The sequence below is a fragment of the Eretmochelys imbricata genome, chromosome 10 (assembly GCF_965152235.1).
Source record: "Eretmochelys imbricata isolate rEreImb1 chromosome 10, rEreImb1.hap1, whole genome shotgun sequence".
NCBI lineage: Eukaryota > Metazoa > Chordata > Testudines > Cheloniidae > Eretmochelys > Eretmochelys imbricata.
Genome location: NC_135581.1, coordinates 17,759,810 through 17,780,937, shown reverse-complemented (window position 1 = coordinate 17,780,937; position 21,128 = coordinate 17,759,810). Strand labels below are relative to the sequence as shown.

General features: G+C 40.6%; 1 protein-coding gene and 1 long non-coding RNA gene across 10 annotated transcripts in view; one reads left to right on the top strand and one right to left on the bottom strand.

Annotated features, from left to right (window-relative positions):
• The window catches only part of TMC5 (transmembrane channel like 5), a 54,947-nt gene that overhangs the window by 18,990 nt on the left and 14,829 nt on the right, over positions 1 to 21,128 (top strand). For 6 of the 9 annotated variants that reach the window (XM_077827492.1, XM_077827498.1, XM_077827494.1 and 3 more), the window contains 17 exons: positions 700 to 867; positions 1,686 to 1,903; positions 2,656 to 2,760; positions 4,984 to 5,100; positions 5,865 to 5,894; positions 6,256 to 6,355; positions 7,486 to 7,576; positions 7,950 to 8,198; positions 9,625 to 9,776; positions 10,407 to 10,551; positions 11,084 to 11,239; positions 11,770 to 11,933; positions 12,516 to 12,594; positions 13,164 to 13,261; positions 13,647 to 13,742; positions 16,070 to 16,145; positions 17,156 to 17,289. In XM_077827492.1, coding sequence (XP_077683618.1) covers positions 794 to 867; positions 1,686 to 1,903; positions 2,656 to 2,760; positions 4,984 to 5,100; positions 5,865 to 5,894; positions 6,256 to 6,355; positions 7,486 to 7,576; positions 7,950 to 8,198; positions 9,625 to 9,776; positions 10,407 to 10,551; positions 11,084 to 11,239; positions 11,770 to 11,933; positions 12,516 to 12,594; positions 13,164 to 13,261; positions 13,647 to 13,742; positions 16,070 to 16,145; positions 17,156 to 17,289 — 2,084 coding nt within the window. In that variant the 5' untranslated portion in view covers positions 700 to 793. Of the gene's footprint in view, positions 1 to 699; positions 868 to 1,685; positions 1,904 to 2,655; positions 2,761 to 4,764; positions 5,101 to 5,864; positions 5,895 to 6,255; positions 6,356 to 7,485; positions 7,577 to 7,949; positions 8,199 to 9,624; positions 9,777 to 10,406; positions 10,552 to 11,083; positions 11,240 to 11,769; positions 11,934 to 12,515; positions 12,595 to 13,163; positions 13,262 to 13,646; positions 13,743 to 16,069; positions 16,146 to 17,155; positions 17,290 to 21,128 lie in introns of those variants that run through there. The other 3 variants (XM_077827499.1, XM_077827500.1, XM_077827501.1) reach the window with 3 other exon arrangements.
• LOC144270793 (uncharacterized) lies at positions 104 to 16,281 on the bottom strand. Its single transcript, XR_013347248.1, has 3 exons — positions 16,223 to 16,281; positions 1,638 to 1,757; positions 104 to 266 (listed from the first exon to the last, which is right to left on the bottom strand). It is a non-coding gene; the product is annotated as an uncharacterized LOC144270793 (long non-coding RNA).

The window sequence follows — 21,128 nt, the reverse complement described above, 5'->3', positions numbered from 1 at the left end:
TCCTAGCATTCACTGAGTATAATCCCTCCCCTCAGGATTGACCTCGACTAGCTACATTGAAACAAAAACCACAGTGTCTTGTCTCATTAGAGTTGTACAGTGAGATAGTTATCTCGATGTAAAAACCTACCTTTTTTAAAGCAGTGAAGACATAACCAGCTATACTTAACCACCTCTCTACAAGACTCTTCAAATCTACAATGAAAACCTCTGTAGCTGTGCCAATTGCAGGAGCTGGGCTCTGGTTTGAAATCAGTGACATGTACCTAAAGAGAAACAGGATCCATATGTAGATCAGGGATCATTGGTTTGTTATATATCTTTAAAAAAAAAACAAACACTGATTTATATGTTGTCAAAATGTTGGGAAAATCTTTTTAGACAAAATATTCATGCTCAAGTGTAGTGCTTTAATTTTAGATAAGGGCTTGTATTTCTACATAGCAAATTTCACTATCTTTGTAACTACCAGTAAATACATGTTGTCCAGAGGGTAAATAGGACCCAGATGATGCTATACTCACTTGAGACGGTTCTGCATTTATACAGATCTTATTGCTTTATTCATTATTACTCCAGGAAGAATAAAGCAATTTTTTGTCTTGTTCAGATTCTATTATTATTATTATTCTATCTATTATTTTTGTTCCTTGCTACTAGGCAGCAAATCTATTGGATCTAATTTTTGTCTTTTATTAGATTCTAAATGAATCACCCGCTAATATAATACTGAAGCACTAAAGACTTCAGGTAAAGAAGATTTCTCACCGATAATCAAGGAATCAGATGCATCATGTTTTATCACGATAATGAAGCCTTTGAAAACCCAGACTATCATTACTCAGAGACATTGGAGATTGACAGAAGGTAAGTGTGAGCAATAATTTATAAAAGTTCTGACCAATAGTATTGTTGGTAATAAAGGAAATTGAATATTTAGAATTCATGGGAGTGTGGGGGATGGAACTTGTTACCATTTCTATTTTTGCCCTTCATTTCAATCACTCCTTAGTTCTTGTCTGAGAATGTCTGTGGAGTCTCTCTTGCAGTGTTGTTGTAGCCATGTAGGTCCCAGGATGTGAGAGAGACAAGGTAGATGAGGTAATATCTTTTACTGGATCAACTTCTGTTGGTAGAAGGTACAGATCTGAAGAAGAGCTCGGTGTCACTCAAAACGTGTACCTTCCACCAACAGTAGTTGGTCCAATCATACTTCAACTACTCTCTCTGTGTTTCTACATTTGTCAGAGTGGCTCTGTTATTATTTTACACTTTAGAGTAATATGTTCCAGGATTTATAGTTGCAGGTGCCAGGGATTTGTTGGTTTCATCAATTTTTCAGCAGATGTGCAGCCAAAAAGTTTACTGCACGCTTGGAGCCTGGCGCCTGACTTTACAAATGCTTATGTATATACTTACTTTGAGCGGTCCTTCCGCTGACTTCAGTGGGACTGAAGTTTTAGTCTCTTTAATTCAGTTTGTGATTGGCGCTTATGTCAGAACTTTGATTCTAAGGATTGTATATTATGAAAATGTTTTTAAAATGTGGTGAAGTGAGATGATACATAACTTATTTATGTCAAAACATTGTTTGAATACTGCACATCTAGAAACAAAGGTAAAAAGATATATCTTACCTTTTTGGTTACTGTTATTCGCTCCTTTTTGTTTGTTTGCTCACACAGCAGAGAAAGGAATTCATCCTTTCACCAAAACCTTCATGATTCCTCCCTGGATGATGACTCGTTGTACGATTCCTATGAAGGTCGCAGTGGAAGAGGACAAAGAAACCAGGATTATCCCTTGGCTATACCGATGGCCTCAATGCAGCCTGGTTTCCAATACAGCTACAGCACATCGAGATCAGCTATGCCCAACACAAATCCATATGGAAATCCACACAGTACGTAATTCCACATACCAAAATCCTATGTATAATAGACAGTATTTTGGGGGTTCATTCCTGAGGTTGATCCAAATACCCGCTCATCTTGATTTCTAAAGGAGCTCTACATTCAAGGCATGTTTTATAGAAGTGTCCCTCTTAGGAAACTTAAAATGTAACATCTTTATGGGCAAAATGAGAGGGAGGAAATCTCCTAGTTTTTTTTAAATAAAGAACATTTTAGCAAGGATTATTTCCATCCTGTCACTCCAGAGTTTTATTTTTTCTTATGTTGTGCTTGGGAGGGGGAAAAACAGAACATTAACATTAGTTACCTACATTTTAGAAAGTGATTAGTGGGTTTTGGGTGCTTTCTTTTGCCCAACTTGAAACACCTTAATGAGGCTTCATTTTTAAAAAAAAAATTTTTTTGAGCACTTTCTGAAAATCAGGTACCTTTATGATGTCTTATGTTGAGCCTCCAAAAATTGAGACACCCACAGTCACTAGCTACTCTTGAAAATGTAGGCAGCTAGCAACATTAAGTTTGCCTTTCAGTAGTCTACGGCATGGTGTAACTATACTATACAATATAATGATTGATTTTAAATGGGCATACTGTATTAGAACAAAGGAAGAGCATAATTCTAGGGTCTATTGTGCTATGCACAGTAGCACTGAGTTTATTACTGTATCAACAAAGCCAATCTTCTGTGAAGAGTTTTAAACATTTCTTTGTGGCTTAATACTTCTGCTTTTCCCTCTAACAGCTAATCCTTCCTTTGAGTATGAGCCAGAACTAGCATACACATCTCCCTCCTTTCATGCCGCGGATGGTCCTTATGTACGCAGATCTTCTGATATGTCTGATGGAGGTAAGGCTTAAGGCACAAAGATGGAATGGCCAATGAGAACATTGAAACTTTAATCTCTAAAGGAGGATGACAGCTGTCTTTGGCTTGAACTAAACTAGACTTTATCCCTTGATAAGACATTTCAGACTAACGAATGTGGAAGGTTCTTTATTTAGTTCAGGTGGCTGATTGTCCAGTAGTCCTCACTGAATCCTAGTCACCATTAAATATAAAAATCTTTCTTAACAACACCACTTCATTGTCCTGGAGTTTCCTGGAACATCCTTGTGGGTAGTGGACTCCATCTCGTGGCAATGAAAGTGGAGTTGGTTGGGAATTTTTTGATGAATTGTTTTTTTATGAAAAAATGCCCGTTTATCTAAACTGAGACTGTTCATGAAACAGGTTTTGATTTGAGGAATCTGCCAACTTGAAAAAAGGTTGTAGGGGGGAAAATGTCAAAATGTCTTGACATTTTCAAAACAAAAACATCAAGCTTTCCAATTCAGTGGCTTTTCACTTTTAAAACCTTTTAGTTCAATTTCAGAGGGTTGGGGGTGGGGCTGAAATTGAAACAAAAAGTTTTGATTGACCTGGCTTGGGTTTGTTTGGGTGTTTTGTTTTGTTTTTTTTGGTTTGTGAATATTTTTGAGATTTTGACTTTTCGTCATGATTCGATCTGAGAAGAAATTTTGAACTCTCAAAAATGTATGTGTGGGACATGCAAACTGCTCTCTCCCTCCACCCCTCCCCAGCTGTATGTGAAGAGTATGGTATGAAGCAGAGTCACCTATTTGAACGTGAATTCTCTATAAGCAGGTGTACCCCTGTAAATCACTTGTGAAGTTATTCAGGGGGTTGTGGGCCCAAATTCTTTGCTACTGTGCTTCCACTGACGTCAGTGGAATTACACCCGCAGAGAATTTGGCCCACCATGTCTGTGTGTGAAGGATAATCCTTAGTAGTACCTAAAGGGGTGGGGCTTCAGGTAGAGGGGTTAGGGGCCAGGGGCTAGCCTCCCCCACAGACGCATTCGCCCACCACCCATGCAATTAACCGACAGGTCTTTTGGGCCTGGAATAGTGTAGTTTAGGGTTGAATCTTTGACTAGATACTGGAACACCGTCTGTCTTAAAATGATGGTATTAGTGGCACTTTATTGTCTGTGCCATGCATAACAGACTATACTGTGGATCCATCAGGTTTCAGCATCCTGTAATCCTTTTCATTATGACATATTTGGTAACTGTTGGCTGCTTCAAGAATTCTCTTCTAGAGTTGTTGCCTAGATACGCTGGAAAAACACACCTCTCTTAGCTATCCTTAACCAACTTTAGGAACATGTAAATGGATCTGATTAACATCTGATTTGGGAGGAAAATTGGAGTCTTACTGGAAAGTAACAATTATGTTGCTTCATGGAAATAACCTGTTTCAAAGCTCCACATTATAGAACATAGAGTGAGGGAAAGAAACTTCTAATGCTTGGGAAATGGATACCCAGAACAATCAACTGAAGGATATACTTCCAGACATTGAGAGTCCAGGGAGTAGCTCAGAAAAAAGACAAACACATTTTCCTTTCTCTAAACCTTTTAAATGGATACAAAGAAAACTGGCTCTGAGTACAAATGCTACTATCCCCATTGTTTATTCAAATCTGAAGGGAGACATTGCTGAAGACCCACAAAGGGAGCGTTTTTTAGCAGACGCTTCAGACTTTCCTGGTCTTCTAACCCCAGAAAGCTTAAATGCAGAAGGGGAATGCAGCTCTGAGCTGCCTGCATCTTCTTCCCAAGTGGCTGCTAGTGACCAGAAAAAGGTGTTTGTAAACTTTTCTCGCTCTTCAGCTTCAATAGAGGAAGGTATAAGCATCCAGTGAACATAGTGCTTTTGAATATTGGGATGGGGTAAGAAGATGTGTTGAACTCTGATAAGAAAATGGGAGCTTATCTCTTAGGGCCAGATTCAGATACCCTTACTTATGCTGAATAGTATGTTATTCCAGCAATAATCTCACTGAAGTCTGTGGGAGTACTTGTGTAGTAGGGTTTACTCTGCATGTATCCCAATCTGGCCCTTAATGTTCAGTTTTCAAGTCTGAAAAATTACACATCAAATGTGGGAGGATGGGTATTCTTTACTTAACTGGACTATGTGGAAAGTGAATGCGTAATGAACAGGTCTGGCTAAGCTAATTTGGCGTTACATTTCTTAGTTCACTAAAAAGTGTGTCTTGTTCAGGTAGCTTCAGTCAGAGATATAACAGAAGACAAGCTGACCTGGTCTACAGGATGCCTTCCAGCCTTCTCAGACTAGACTCAAATGCAGAAACATATAATGAAGACAAACATAAACAAGGTAAGGTACTTAGAGAAGTGGTGTTGGGATTTAAATATATTCTTATCCCAGAAAATTGTGGAGGGCCTTGATAGCCAATATAGAACCATAAGAGAACTTGAAACAACTTGCCACAAATGGCATTCTCTATACTAGAGAAACCCAGTTGTGAAACAGTAGGAGTGTTGAGGATTGGGCTTGCTAAATACATTAGCAAGAGCTGGGTGTAAAAGCCTGACATAGTTGTGTTTTGCAATATTTGGCCTTGTCTTCACTAGGAAATAAGACATATATTTGACATGTAAGCTAACATGTTCCTTAATTGTGCTAAAATCCTGTCTAGATAAGACAAATTGTAGTTCTAACACATGTTAACAGGTTGCGGTAAACCTTAAGCTCCCCACAAGGTTTTATTGTGCCAGGCTAACATGGGTTAAAATGATAACTGTTTAATCTACACTAGAATTTTAATGTGTTAATTAACATGCTACCTGACATGTTTTTAAAATACACCATTTTTCCTAGTGTAGACATGGCTTTTATGCCTCTAGCTGATGCTATTTTACATTTTTTGATTCACATTCAAGTGACCCTCTCAAGCTAACAATTATTAAAACGTATAATAAGCCTCAAAATAACAGATCAGAGCACTATATATAAAAAGCTTTTCAGCAAATGTACAATTTGTTTCCATTAGCACAAAATTTACACACTACTACTAACGAAAAATCTTTTTTAAACAAAATTAATTTTCAGTTCACTGTTTGTTTTTTATGAAAATTTAGAAACCAAAACCCAACTAGAAAAAACAGCAGGTAAGAACCTTTTTGGAAAGTTTGAGTCAATGTTTTTGCTTATTTTGTATTACAGCCCATTGTACTAACAGTAAACCATGACTGGGTATGAATGGTTTTTGAAAGCGTTAAAAATTGTATTCTCCCAATGTATCTGTATTAAAGAACCGTTCATTCCAGAAAACTAAGAATATTTAGTGCAATACCACTGCCAGCTATCACTAGCTCTCAATTTCATATAGTTTAGCTGAGTCTTGGTAGCAGTGCATATTAAAAGTCTTATTTCCAGTCTTCTTCCTCTCATTCTTTTCATGAAAGTTAAGATGTTGTTATCTAAAATTCTGGATAGATATAATTTTTTTTTTGTACATCCCACCGACAGAAGAAAAATTGATCAAAAATCTTGCAAGCATGTCCAGCAGAGAGAGAATTAAAGCAATCCAGAAGACACCAAAGACCATGAAAGAAAAGAGAGACATCAGGTAAAAGCAGAATGTTTATTACAGCTTAGTACTAATGTGAACACACATACTGTTTCTGGCATCTACTTAACAAATGCAGGTGTCTGCATATTTCCTTGCTAGATTCTCGTCAATTATGGAACAAAACAACTGGAAAATAACTTATATTAATAACATGTTTTAAAGTAGCATCTTATAAGGCAAGTCAGCATTTGGTAAGGATGGCAGGATATGCATTTTTGTTGGATGGGAGCAACATTTCCTCTTGTTGACAGAAATATCCTGTTCTGTTTATATAAGAAATATCATATGAAATATGGATTGTGATGTTTAAGAGTTTGAAAAGTGTTTTCAGCAATAAGAGTGGAGAAGAGGCCAAGCAAAAGAGGTTGAAAGTAATGGCTGATTTACCACTATCACAGTGCCATTGTAGAGGTTATCCAAAGCCCATCACCAACAATAAGCAGGTGTTAGATGCAAGGAGGCTAGACTGGCACCAGACTTGTCTGTCCTGAGGCAGGTTGCGAGTTAACAGAAAGACAAACAGCAAAGCTGTCTCCCTAAAGTCCACATTTGAGTAACTTTTTGGCTGCTACTGAGTAGAGCTGGCTGGGAATTTTTTTATCACCTTTTTTCTGAAAAATGCTGATTTGTTAAAACTAAAACTGTTTTCAAAACCAGGTTGATTTTTAGCTGAATTTTCCAACTTGAAATTTTTTTTTTAAGGTTTTTAAATGTCAAAATGAATTTTTTTGATAATTTTAATATGAACAATTCTGATTTTTTGCTCTGGTTTGAAACAACTTTCTGTTTTGAAATGTGAAACTAATTAGACTGAAAGCATTGTTTTAAAAAATGTTGAAATTGAAATAAAATATTTCGATTGACCCAAACTGAAAGTTATTTGTTTATTATTTTGGGGGGACTCTTTCATCTAGCAAAATTTTTTTGTGATGTTGATCTTTTGTCCTGATTTAGGATGGTAAAAATTTTCAAACTCTCAAAAGAATACACTGGCCATATCCTGCCCGACTGTGCTCCTGAGCACGTACATAACATTTGTGTTTGCAGCAGTCTGTAAAACACAATATGGTATGTTAAATGAGAAGTTCCTCTTTGTTTTAATCACCCTCCTCCATGCTGTTCCACAGAAATAAAGTTCTCATGGAGAAAACGAAAAAATCAGCGAGTTACCATACTCAGATTAACTGTTGTACACAGTGTCTGTACAAAACAGCATTGGTAAGTGTAACCTGCCTTGTTCACACAAGTTGGGTTAAACTTTTTAAAACAAAGATCTCATTGCTAACTCCAGAATTGCATAGCATATTCCCTTGTGTTACCTTTACTTGCCAATAGGCCAAAGAACTAGTGCACTTTTATTTTTATTTATTTATTTATTAAGTTGGATTATGGTACCATTTAAGAGCTCAAATCAAGGAAAGGCATCCTACAAATGAGAAGAAAGTGAAGGAGGGGAAAATGTTCCTAATTTAAAAATACAAATATGAGAAATGTGGGATTGTCTTGTGTGACTTTAATTTGAATACTATGTAACAAGTGTAGTATCAGATTACCTGTTAATGATCGTATTTCTGTCTCCTTCTAATATTAGTCCTATCAGCAATTTAAAAATGGCCTGTCGGAATGTTGGCACCTATTGCAACTATGGCAGAAGACTCTGAAAGTCATCGGTGGCAAGTTTGGAACCAGTGTTCTTTCCTATTTTGTTTTTCTGAAGTGGTTACTGACTTTCAACATCTTCTCATTCCTTGTAAACTTCAGCTTCATAACAATCCCACAGCTTATAGTATCGGGACCAAATAACCTTTCGTTCAACGGTCTGGAGCTTCTCTCCGGGGCTGTGAGTATGTAGAGGCAGGCACAAACTAATACTGTATACAAGAGATACATTTTATAAAATCATCCTAAGGCCAAAAAACAGCCACAAGTATTTTCTAGTAACAGCTGGGTGGAGTGGAAAAAGTTTTAATAGTGCTCTTATTTGCTTCCGGTCACTGTAAAAATTTTAATTTGACTTATAGTTCATATTGAACAAAAGTCATAACCAACTAACAGCCGCCCAGTCGCCCATATGATATTAATTGATCTCACTCTAATTCCTAGAGCATTTGTGTCCTATTCAAAAACTGCTTGGTGCCTTTTTGACAGCCTCTCAGCAAGCGATTGAATAGGCATGAAGACTTCATTATCCTTTAACCCCTTCTGCATTATCCTAAGACACTATCAGCAGTGAATCTTCCCATGCTATCCTTCCTCTGCAGATGTGTTAAGGACTTCAGTTTCTAATGCTGTGAACCCGGCACATTTCATAAGCACTGAATTCTTGATTTTTGCAAGGAGCTGGGCAAATCTTGCATAGAGATTTGTTGAACTCAGAGGGGCTTTACTTGAGTGGACCTTTAAATCTGTGCTGAGATCTCTGCACCATCAGGGCCTAAATACCTAAATATTTTTTGGGGGAAGAAAAACCTAAAGTTAAACACCCCAGTATCACAAACTCTGCTAATTTTACTGACACTCCGCTCCTGTTTGGTTTGTTTATTTGGTCAGAGAGGAGGAGTTGTTCCATTTTTGGGGAGGTTAGTTTTTTCCACACCTGACCTTTACAAGAAAGTTGCATCATTTCCATTGTACACCTAGGGGGGGTCTATCTACACCTGGGGCGGGGTGGGAGGGTCTATCTAGTGAAATAATAACTCAGACTGGTAGCTAAGACCTTCTCAATGTGAGGAAGCCATGTTGGTTTTTTTAAGAAGGGTAAATATGAACATTCCTGCTGGAATTCTCTTGCAATGTTGCATTTGTGCATTTCAGTTAATGGTTCTCAGTCTTCAGGTGTAAAACGGTCGTGCTCCTAAGTTTCTGGATGCAAAGTAAAAGTACAGCGATAAGGGATTACAGTATTTGCAGAGTGCTTCTTGGGAAGGATGGCCAAATAAGCTTTGATCTAGTGCCAGTTGCAATAATTTTAAATAAGGTCCACTCCTTCAAGGTGTTGGGCACCTGCAGCTCCTTACGATGATTTCTAGGAAAAGGAGGGGTGATCCACTGGCCAAAAGAAGCACTTGGCACCTGTAAAATTGTGATCAGTAGAGGGGGGGAAAGAAGGCCCTACTCCTGCAAAAACCTTACTAGAGTGATCTCATTGGGGTGAATGGGTCTGTTCCTGTCAATCAAGTTTTGCAGGAGAAGACCCTTGAATACTTCACTATATTCAATCAACAGCATGTCTTTTGAGTGCTAACCCAATTTCCGTATCATTTTAGGGTTATTTTAAAAAAACAGTGCTCTACTACGGTTTTTACATCAACTCTACAATCACGAAAACTGAGAACAACTCTTCCTATAACATGCAGCTGGCCTATATTTTCACTATTGGGATTTATTTCATCATCTGCTTCTTTAGCTTGGTGTACAGGTACAATAACTATATATTCCTCCTGCACTTTAAAATGGATAGATTTGTATGAAGACAAAAAAGCGATTAATTAACATTTTAAGAGCGTCTACTAGTAGTAGTAATAATACCCTGGGCCATTAGTTTGGACATGCTGCTGTTGACAAATTCCTGTTTCTAGTTCCTGATGGTAATAAAAGAATCTGGTGAAATTAATACGCTGTCATCAAATTTCCCCAGTTTAGGGCTACGTAGTGTCCAAAGGGCTGCCAGACCCACCAGAATCAATGCAGAGCCACCAATGACCCCCAGAAGAATTCTGGCTCAGTCAGTTGAGTGTAATCCCCTGTTATGAATGCTGCTGTCCATAACTTCCACGAGTGATTTGCTACATTTAATCAGACGCAGCCATGGCTGACATAGAATAGGGGAAAAGAAGGCAGGAAGTAGCAGGGTATGTAAGGAGACCTGACCATAAAGGGAAAGGGGAGTGACTGTAACTGAACTCTACATTCACTAAGCAAGGAAGGTAGATTTCTGTAGTTTGCAAGACTGATTTCCCTCCCCCCCCGCCCCCTTTTTGGGTCTTTCCTCTCAAAGACTCCCTGCATTTCCCTAATACTGATCTCCTGCATGTAACTTCTACTGCAGCATGGCAAAGTCCTTCCGTAAGAACTTCATCAATCCTCACACTTACTCTGGAAGTGCTGCCAAGCTTCTCTGCATCTGGGACTTCAATATAACCAATGAGAAAGCTGTGAAACTGAAGCAAAGCAATCTCAGTACGCAAATAAAGGTACAGAATGAAATGGGTCAGAAAGAAATCCTCTCCCCATTGAGCAGATCTAACTCTCGGTTTGAATGTATGACTTGCTCAAGAAAGTGCCATCTGATACTTCAGAGAACTGACTTCTTCCTGCCCCACTAGTTGACTATGTGAAGCTTTTCTGTTATGAGCCATTTACTTACCTGCCATTGGCTTAGCAACATATTTCTAAAGGACGTCTTTTTTGTCCTGGCAGTTGAATCTCTACAAGTGACATGAATATTTTCCCATCTCTATTCTTTTCCCCCCAGACCTGCAGCCAAATGGTGGCCTTTAGCTAGAAGGTAGGGGGAGCACACTGCTCTTTGCCTGGCATCATCTAGTGTACTGCTGATTTAACTGAGATTGTTTCCATATAACATGCTTCTGTCCTTCTGTGGCATATCCTACATAGCTGTGCACATGAACGAACAGTGCCTTGCCCCTAGCTCATGTTTTTTCCTTTATTTTTGTTATACTATTGACTAAGGCCTATGCCTAATTAGCAAGTGTTTGATTGCAGGAATCCCTGTCTGAAGTGACCCTCGAGGTACTGAACCTTTCTCTAAAGCAGAGAATTGCTCGTATCGCTGTTCATCTGGTGGTTTGGGTGGCTTCCTTGGGAATAGCAGCTGCTTGTTGTGCTGGTGTTTACTTCCTCTCAAGAAATAATCTACAGGTAAGGACCAGGTTTGGTAAACTGCTACCCTAGAAACACAGGCTTCAACATTGGTATGCTGGACTCTTGAGTGCCAATGACTGTTCATGATTAAGGCTTGGAAGACAATAAGGCAGTATAGGTGTTGCTTCTGCCAATACTCTCATATAACCTTCAATAACTTAGTACTAGGTTAAACAATCAAGGCCTAGAAGGCAGAAGGAAGAATTGCTTAGTTTGGATTCCAGTAGCCTTATTCTGCTAGGTACTACAAAGAAAAAGACCGAACATGATATCTCTGGTGCACTGACCTATCTCTGGTGCACTCTAAGGCCCCAATACTGCACTCGGGTCTCCGAGTGCCATCCCCTAGCCGGTGTGGCTACAGAGGTCCATCCTAGCAGGTCGGGGCATATGAAAGCCTGACAGCATAGGTTAAATGCAGAGCCGTGACTCTCCAAGAGAACGCAGGCAGCGCTGCGTGCAAACTCTTCCACAAAGACCACGCTGAGGGGAGTCTCTCTTGCACTTTATTTTTCTTTCCCTTTAAGTTCCTGGAAGGTAAAAAAAGTGAGCTGGAAAACGAGGCTGCCACGCTAGTGCTGCCCGTCGTTGTGTCTCTCCTGAACCTCCTCGTCCCCTTCTGCTTCGCCTTGTTTGGACTCCTAGAGAAATTCCAGTATCCCAGACATCAGCTCTACGTCACGGTTATCAGGTATCCAGTGCCATCCTCTCCTAGTTAGCCGCACGAGCTGCCTGAAGCTGGCTGCATTTTTTCTGTCGATGGTAAGGCCCATGACAAAAGAGTACTGAAAGCATCAGGGCAGTCACTTCATTCAAAGGACTTGTGACTCCATCTCTAACGCTGCCTGTTATGTACTCGGCGCTCGCTACAGTGCCAGAGCCTCGGTGGAGGCAAAGGTGTTGTTTCCCTCTCTTCCAGGCATATCCTGGTACGCTGGGCTTTGCTCAGCCTGTGGTGCAGACCCCAGTGCGGGAAAGATGGAAAATGGAGGGAGGGTTGGTTACAGCAGTACAAGGTACCAACATCCGTGCTCCACTGAGAGTGTCTTCTAAAGTTGGCCAAGGGGAGCTGCACCATACTTCAAAGCTGACATCCCTAGTGTAGGACAGTGTGCAAATACTGCTACCTTTCTCCCACATGGAACGTCACACATCTCACTTGCAACATTTGTTTCACAGAATCAAATGCATTGGAAAGGAGTGATGTGCTACTGATGTCACATCCCTCCATGTTTGTTTAACAGGAATCAATATAGTTACTTCTTCTTTGTAGAAATATTTTTCTGAAAATATCAATAATTGGAATCCTCTGCTACTACTGGCTTAACGATGTGGCTACATTGGAGAAAGAGGTAAAGTTTTAATCCCTCATGTGTACAACACTTTGCCATAAAACACGTGGTCAGGAATTAGCCTTAAAACACTTCCATAATATTTTGTCTAAACATCAGGAAATATGTGATCAGTGGAGGAAAAGGTATGGGAAAGATGACAGACTGTTGTAATGAAATTTATAGCCCAGGTGCAGAGGGCTCTTAAGAGAGGGAAGGAATTGTGGCCTTGACATTCTTCAGTTGGATCCAGGAATCTTTGGAGAAACAATTGTTGTGGGGAAAAAAGTCATAGAATGACATTATTCATCCGGCGTAGGTCAGAACTAGCTTTAGCTCACTCTATAGACAGAAACAATGATGAACTCTGTTGTACTGGATCTTAGCACATTTTTGAGCTATATCCTCACTGGGGTTGTTTTGGGAGGCTGTCTGAGGGGGAGGGAAACTAGAGTGAACAAGGATCTGAGCCAGAGCCTCCTGAAGTTTTTCCGTTTGTCTTTCAATGAGCTTTGGATCAGGATCCGGAAGTTCAAACACTAGACAGAAGGATTTGAATTAAATACACCCTTTATTTTTCTCTCTTAAAGTGCTGGGAAAGTCTAGTTGGCCAAGATATCTACCGTCTCATTGTGATTGACTTCATATTTTGCTTGTTTGGCTCTTTCTTTGGAGAATTTGTACGAAGGTGAGTGCGATTTCTAGATTACATCCTTACTGATTTGATGTCAACATTTAAATTAATGCTCAGTTTGTACCCATTATCTGAAAGAGAAGTGTTTTCACATTTACATTTTAGCTGCTTCATCCTATATAGCATAACTCTTGGCGCAAATGAAAAATGTTCTTTGGCTTCTGTCATCCATGCAGCATATTCATGAACATCAGTATTTTTCCAAACACATATATGTGCTTATTCTTCCATTTGCTGCCTGACTGACAAACAGTGCACACTTTTGCATAATACACCATTAATATAGATCCACATATAGTTAGTTATTGTTACTTATATGCAGGAATTTCCTTTAAAGATTGTTGCAGTTCTGTAGTTAATGATTTTGTGTCATTTTCAGAATCATTGGAACTAAATGTTGCAAAAAACTTGGAGTGCCAGAATTTGATATTGCACGAAATGTTTTAGACTTGATCTACACACAGACTTTGGCCTGGTAAGTGATGAGTTTTCATTCATACTTGCTATAAGATATTATTATTTATTCCTAGAGAGGCACTATGAAAAACAGCCTGATGATGACGTTTGCAATGGATAAGGATATGGCAGGAAATTGCCCTGGGAGACCTCATTGAATTAAGTTTAAGTAGCTTAGGGTTCATTGTATTAAATGAATGATTGATCTATTATTGTGGGCCAGGATTGTATGTAACCTGGTCTTTTGAAGCTACACCCTATTTCCTGATTATTCTTCCCGAGTCTCATGATCAAAGGCCCAAGCTGTATAAAGGAAGGACTGACCTATTCCTAGGTCGGCTAGTTCTGAGCTAAGGCTTCTATGAACCTGTAACCGCAGGAAAACTCTCTGTGGGGTTTGAAGGACTGACTCTTACCAGAGCCATTGTTGGAGTTGGGAATGATCTCTGGGGCGGGGGAGATTAAAGCTTATTAGCAGGTGTGTAGACTCCTTTATTGTTTTTAATATGTTTTCTCTGTAATGCTTTCACCTTAAGAATAAGTGTGTTTTGCTTATAAAGAGCTGTGTGGTAATCTGTAACTGCTGGCAATACACTGGTCACAGCCTTCAGCAAGAAAGCAAAGCACAGACAGAGGCCTGTTTAGGCAGTCTGGCTTGCTAGTTTAGGCAAACGACTGTGCAGCCTGGAAACAGGCCAGTCAGGAGGGAGAGAGACATGGGTCTTTGCCCAGGAGAGGCGATGGCTAGGAGCTGGGAGCCTAGAGCGGGTCCCATGGTGAACCATGGAAAGGGAATACAGATGCATTTGCCCTGAACTGTGACCACTTTTACAAGAGCTTGGCTACCACAATGGTATAAAAACCTCGATAGAAAGACATTTTAACCTACCTTTTATTAAAATTGTAACTTAAAGGCACTCCCATCTCCTGTTTTTTGTCATCCCCCACTCTGTAGAACATAGGCGTGGGAAGTAGGGGTGGGGTGCTGCAGCACCCTCAGGTTTTATGCGAGGCCGCTGGCCCTGCGCCCTGCTCCCCAGCCGCTGCCTCTGAGCAAAAACCTGGGGGTGATTCCTGTGCCTATGCCTGGCCCAGCCCTCCGCCCGCACTCCATTCCCCAACCCCTTACCTCACCTGGGGCTCAGGTCCCAGCCGCTGGCCCCACTCCCCGGCCGCTGGCCCTGGGCCCGAGGTTTCGCACCTGGCCTCACGCCCAGGGCTCTGCTCCTGGGGCCCTGGCTGCTGGCCTGGCTCCCCAGCCGCTAGCCCCATGCCCAGCCCTACCCCCTGCTCTCAGGCCTTTGCTCCTGGGGCCTGCCCCGCACCTGGGGCCCCGCTCCTAGGGCTCCACTCCAGGGGCCCCATGCCCATCCCCACAGCTGGGGCCCTGCTCTTGGCCCTGCACGTGGGGTCCTGGCTGCCGGCCCCTGCCTGGGGTTCCGCTCCTGGCCCCACACCTGCCCCTAGCTGTGGCCTCGGCCCCCTTACTCCTGTCTGGGTGCCCCACTCCTGGAGACACCATCCTGCTCCCAGCCTCAGTGGGGGGAGGGGGGAGCGAGGGGGCTGGCTTTCAGCACCCCCACTACTAAAAATGTTCCAGCACCACTGCTGCGGAATTGAAATAAAACTAATAACAGTGACTTTATGCAGCACCTACACAAAGTAGGCGTCTTTCTGGCCACAACTGAAAACTTGGGGGTGGAAGGGGGTTGTAGAAGGAGCATCCTGGGTCTTTGATATTATGTCTTACTTCCCTACTGAAGTAGCATCACCGTCGAAGCTCTTCTAATATCAGATGGTGTTAGCAACAAGGAGGGAAGGAGTCTGTCCGATGAGCGACAGAATAAGGAAGGTTTCAGAGTAGCAGCCGTGTTAGTCTGTATTTGCAAAAAGAACAGGAGGACTTGTGGCACCTTCGAAACTAACCAATTTATTTGAGCATAAGCTTTCGTGAGCTACAGCTCACTTCATCGGATGAATGCATCCGATGAAGTGAGCTGTAGCTCACGAAAGCTCATGCTCAAATAAATTGGTTAGTCTCGAAGGTGCCACAAGTCCTCCTGTTCTTTTTGATAATAAGGAAGGAAATTGTTTTCCAGATTCTAAAAGAATATTGCAAGGGGAGGGTGTAATAAAATGTTTTGCTTTATTTTTAAGTATAATTTTTAAAAAGGTTAATTTATCTAGTAGCAAGGTTTGCTTATTGTTACATTTAACAATATTAATATTATAATAACTTTATCCAAATATATTCTACTTTCATACCATGCAGTAAAAACCAAAGACTGAGTTCTCATACATTTTTGGACTCTTTCTCCCCTACGTTTTTTTTTTTTTTTCTTGTAGGATTGGCATCTTCTTCGCACCTTTAATGCCAGCCGTGCAGATTATATCATTTTTTATAATATTTTATGTAAAAAAGGTAAGGAGCTTTATATTTTCTCTTCAAGAACCATGAACCCTAACTAGTCCAACATCTCAGCAAGAGCAAATTCTTACCTGAGTTTTCAGGAGCAAGGTGGAAGCTTCAGGTTCTCGAAACATGGATTGTTACTGTCAGGAGCCTTGAATGATACTGTATCTATGTACTGCCTCTGCAGAAAAAGCTCTTTGGGGGGAAAAAAGAGAGGTTAAAGGCAAAATGTGTCAGGTGGAGAGAATGAAGTAGTGAAATGAAAGCTTGGGTGGGTGGGTGTGACACACACTCACACACACCAGCCAAAACCAGAAGCCCCCCCATGGTTGTATGCATGACCATACTATTTTCAGTAATTGAACACTTAGACTGCGTCTACACTATGAGTGCTACCGCTGCAGCTGTGAGGCTGTAATGTATCCCACATTGAGAGAAGGGGGTTTTCTGTTGATTTGTAGGCAATCCACCTCCCCAAGCGGCAGTAGCAAGATCAGTGGAAGAACTGTTCCATCGACCTAGCCACATCTATACCAGTTGGCGAGGCTGACTTAACTACGGCGCTCAGGGGTGTGAATTTTTTCACACCCCTGAGCAATGTAGCTAAATTTTTCTAAATTGTAAGTATAGACCACCTGAGTCTACTGCCATAGCATATAGGAGCAGTTGACTTCCGCTGAGTCCTTCTCAAACTCAACAAATATTAAATGTTTTGTGGTCTTGAAAGTAGAATTGTACCATTGATCAAAACTCCCTTGAACTTTGGGGTTCAGGTGAAATGCCTTTTAGTCTGGTTTTCAAAATCCTGACCAACAGAATCCAGTTTTGCCTCTCACTATTTGAAAGGCTGTACTTTATAATGATGTAGTATGTTTGTTGCTGGAAGTGCTGTTTGGAAATTGTTGATGAATGCTATTCCTATGAATTTGCTAGGAATTTCAATGGGATTGACTGAAACACAGGTATTTAAGTGGCATGTAACACAACTCCATCTGTGTGTGTGCATCTTTTTTTTGAAGGTCAGTCTAATGAGGAATTGTCAACCACCTCGCAAAGTCTGGAGAGCTTCTCAGATGACAACGCTCTTCATTTTTCTGCTGTTTTTCCCTTCCTTTACTGGAGTCTTGGCTGTAATGGCGGTCACTATCTGGAGGTAGGAAAGAGCCTCAGCATTCAGTCTTCACTATCTCCAAACTGAATTACACCTTTCACAGAAACCAAACAGGGTAGAGATATTTTAATACATAGTAAAGAAAAATCTGCATTTTCTTCCACTGAAAGCTTTCGAGTGTTGCTCATAAACTGTTCAGGACTCTGAAGAACACTACTGCAAACTCACAGAGTTTAAGTTAATCTCTTGAAAGCTGTGCTCAGCTTTTGAAAGAGAGTGGAAATTGAGACCGTGCGGCTCCCCCCAAAGGTCTGAGGGATGAGAAGGAAGCAGAGGAAGGCTGGTACTGGCCTGTGATGTGAGTAATTTAGGTTCATTTCTTTCCTCTGCCACAGATGTCCTGTGTGATTTCAGGCAAGTCATATAGTGTTCCTTTGCCTCAGGTCCCCATCTGTAAAATGAGAGAGAGTGGAATTTCCCTACTTCACAGGGTAGTGTGAGGATAAATGCACTGAAGACTGCGTGAGGCACTCAGATACGATGGTAATGGGAGCCATGTAGGTATGATAGATAGAAGCTGCTATTCCTGTTTGTCCATTTTCCCTACATTCACTTCTGCTCTCCTACCTGGAGGAACAAAAGGAGGCCCAAGAAACAGTGCAAGATGTATGGAGGCAGAAAACTCTTATAAGAAAAATCAGATGAGCTGCAAACCTCTGTTTGGCAGCTTGAGTTTAGTTTGGTTATTACATGAAGCATTTGCTGTCACAGTCTGGCTCTCCCTCCTCTCTTTCTCTCAGAAGTTTCTGTGACAAACCCATTTCCTCTTCTCTCTTGCAGTTCTCACCCCAGTACAGCAGCCTCACTTGCTAGCTACCAAAAAGTGACTTAAGATCAAGGGCAGGCCCAGAAATCAGGGTTCAAGTGGGATGTTTCCTAATAGTTCTTCATAAACACTGGGAGGTTTCACTGAATTCAGACTTGCATGGCTTGGCTCCTTTCCAATCTCTGCAAACCAAACTATCCACTTTATCACAAACAGAAACCTTTATTAACCTATTTCATGAATGCTAAGACCTTTTTATTTTTAGTCTGAAAATTATTCCTTTTTCTAGGGGCTGAGTCACATCCTGTTTTTACCAAAAATCGTATCTGAATATTCTTCTACAAAAATGGGGCGGAAGAACAAGGTGGTGGTGTTGTGGTTTTTATTAAGCATGCATGATGCATCTGTAAAAGCAATGGTTTCTTACATTCATAAGTTTACTGCAAAATCTATGGAGCCTCTACTATGGCAATTAACTTGTTATAACTAGCTAGAGATTTGCACCTGAAAGGCAGTGCTGCCCACTGATCTACTGTGAGAGGGTCTTGTGTCCCTGCTCAGATAGTCAACTGGGCCCATGCTATCGGCCGGGGAGTCACCATGTTATACCAATAAATTAAAAACCAGCAGGATCTTATTAAAGGGAAAAAGGCAAAATACCACATTTATTGTAAATACAGAAAGAATCATAGTAAGCAGTTATCAGAGTAACAGCCGTGTTAGTCTGTATTCGCAAAAAGAAAAGGAGTACTTGTGGCACCTTAGAGACTAACCAATTTATTTGAGCATGAGCTTTCGTGCTCACGAAAGCTCATGCTCAAATAAATTGGTTAGTCTCTAAGGTGCCACAAGTACTCCTTTTCTTTTTTCAGTAAGCAGTTAGTTATAGCTATAACATTCCATTCAATCTCATATTTATTCACACATTCATTCATACACACACACATACACACACACACACAGGTTCTGCAAGGTTGTTATCATAGTTACCAGCCTTAGAGTTGCTCATGCCAAGCCACTGGCCAGGTGGCCTGGACATGAGGAGGGATGCTTGTCAGATGCTCATCTGATGCTCCTGGAAGTTGGTTTGCAGAATCAGACCCCAAAGTTCTCACTTTCTAGAGTCTATTTTTATAGGAATTTCTTCCTATGCCAGTCTATGGGAATTGCTTCATCATGCTGTTGCTGAATCAATCAGCAGATGGCACATTCCTGATGGCTCCGTGCTGCCAAATGTTATCTTGTTCTTTGGTTCTCCCATTCTTGAGGCTGTTGGGTGGATTCCAGTCTGCCCTTTGGGGGTCCTCTGGTTATTTCCACTTGATGCCTTCTTCAGCCGATGGACACTGGATTCTTAGGCTGGCGCCTCCCTGATCATTCAGTTATTATCCACACCAAGCATCCATCCACATACATCCTCTATCTCTGTTTTAATCACAATTGTTAATCCAACAAAAGGGCGGGGAGTCTCTGGGTTCTGTTTCTGTTGTTACAGAGTATTGCTTTGAGTCTCTCTCTGTGTGAATTGCTTTGAGAACAGACTCTGTCTTAGAATGTACTAACGCTATTAGCAGCTTGCAAGTTTCACACATAGAGGGAGAGAAACGGTACCAAAACCCAAGAGACCTCTTAATTAGTAATACCCTGGAATTTAAACTCTGAGAAATCAAACTCATTTGTGATTTTAATACAGAACTTCTTTAATATGATCCAACATAATCCCCCTTTTGACACTAAGATTTATAATCGTCAGTGTCACTTTCTATGTAGCCTATTCAAGAGAATGTACTGTGAGGCAATTTGAGTTTGTGATTCCAATTCATGCCATATACATGATCCTAGTGATGTATCTTTACTACAAGGTTCTGGGGCAACAGGCAAGGTGAGGCACACCCACTTTTGAGGAGTACATTCGGTACAACTTCTACTGTCCAATAGCTTTCCTGCCTCCTCAGCCCACTGGCTCGTGGTCCAGGGTAGCCAGAAGAATCCCATGTGTAATATGGGGAGTGGGCTAACCTTCAATACCTTTGCCTCCAGTGACTGTTGGTGTGCAATTTTGACAACAATTTCTCCCATTAACAAGTCTGGTTTTACAATACTGGAAACATATTGCATTCATTCATATTGATAAGTGTCAAACAATGATCTCTTTCTTTGTTTTAACAAATGCATCAAACCCTTAATATTTCCCAATATGACCCAGAACATTTAGTTTTCCAAAGTAGCTAGTGCAAGTATCTGCATTTCAGTGCGTCCCCATAGCTATGGCTGTGTAGTTTCCTATTTCTAAATTTTTTTTCTTATGGATAAGCCATGTGGTAGTATTAAGCCATTGCCAAAGATTCCATCGGCCTTTTAGGTTACCCAAACCAATTTGGATCAAGTAGACATTGACATGTACTTGTTTTTGTATCAAGCTGTCCTGTAGCTGGGACAGAGAGCTTAATTTATTTTTAATTACCTGCAGGTCTTTAGTATTTTTTTTTTTAAACACACCACAGTGCTAGCAACAAGACAAAACACAAGACAAAACATAGAACACAATTTCTATTGTGACAGTAGATTCATGGTATTGGGTTGCTTTCCAGCTGGCATCAGCTTTTCCTGATTTTCTGAAAGACAAAAAGAACATGTTTCTACCCCTTTTGAGGTGGCAGATTATTGCTTAAAATATTTCTTTTACAAATACCCTTGCTGATTGCAGGCAAAACAGAGGAATTGCCCCCACATTTTCCTGTTTTTGTTCTATAGGCAGGCCAGGTTTCAATGGCTTTTATCTTTTAAGGGTTTTTATGGGGAAATTATCCCACTGTTTAGTCATTAAATCCCTGAGTTTTCCTTCTTATACAGCAGACCAAGTTTATAACGTCTTTCCTGCTGTGTTAAGCTTTAAGTTTTATTTACAGGTAATAACTGAGAAGCATCATTACCATACGACCTTAAAGGGTTTTTCCAAAAATCATAGACACTATACGTTGTTACAGGGGTACTTATTATCATTAAATTTATTAAAATTATCTTCTGATCCCATGCCTTTTATTTAGATAATTTG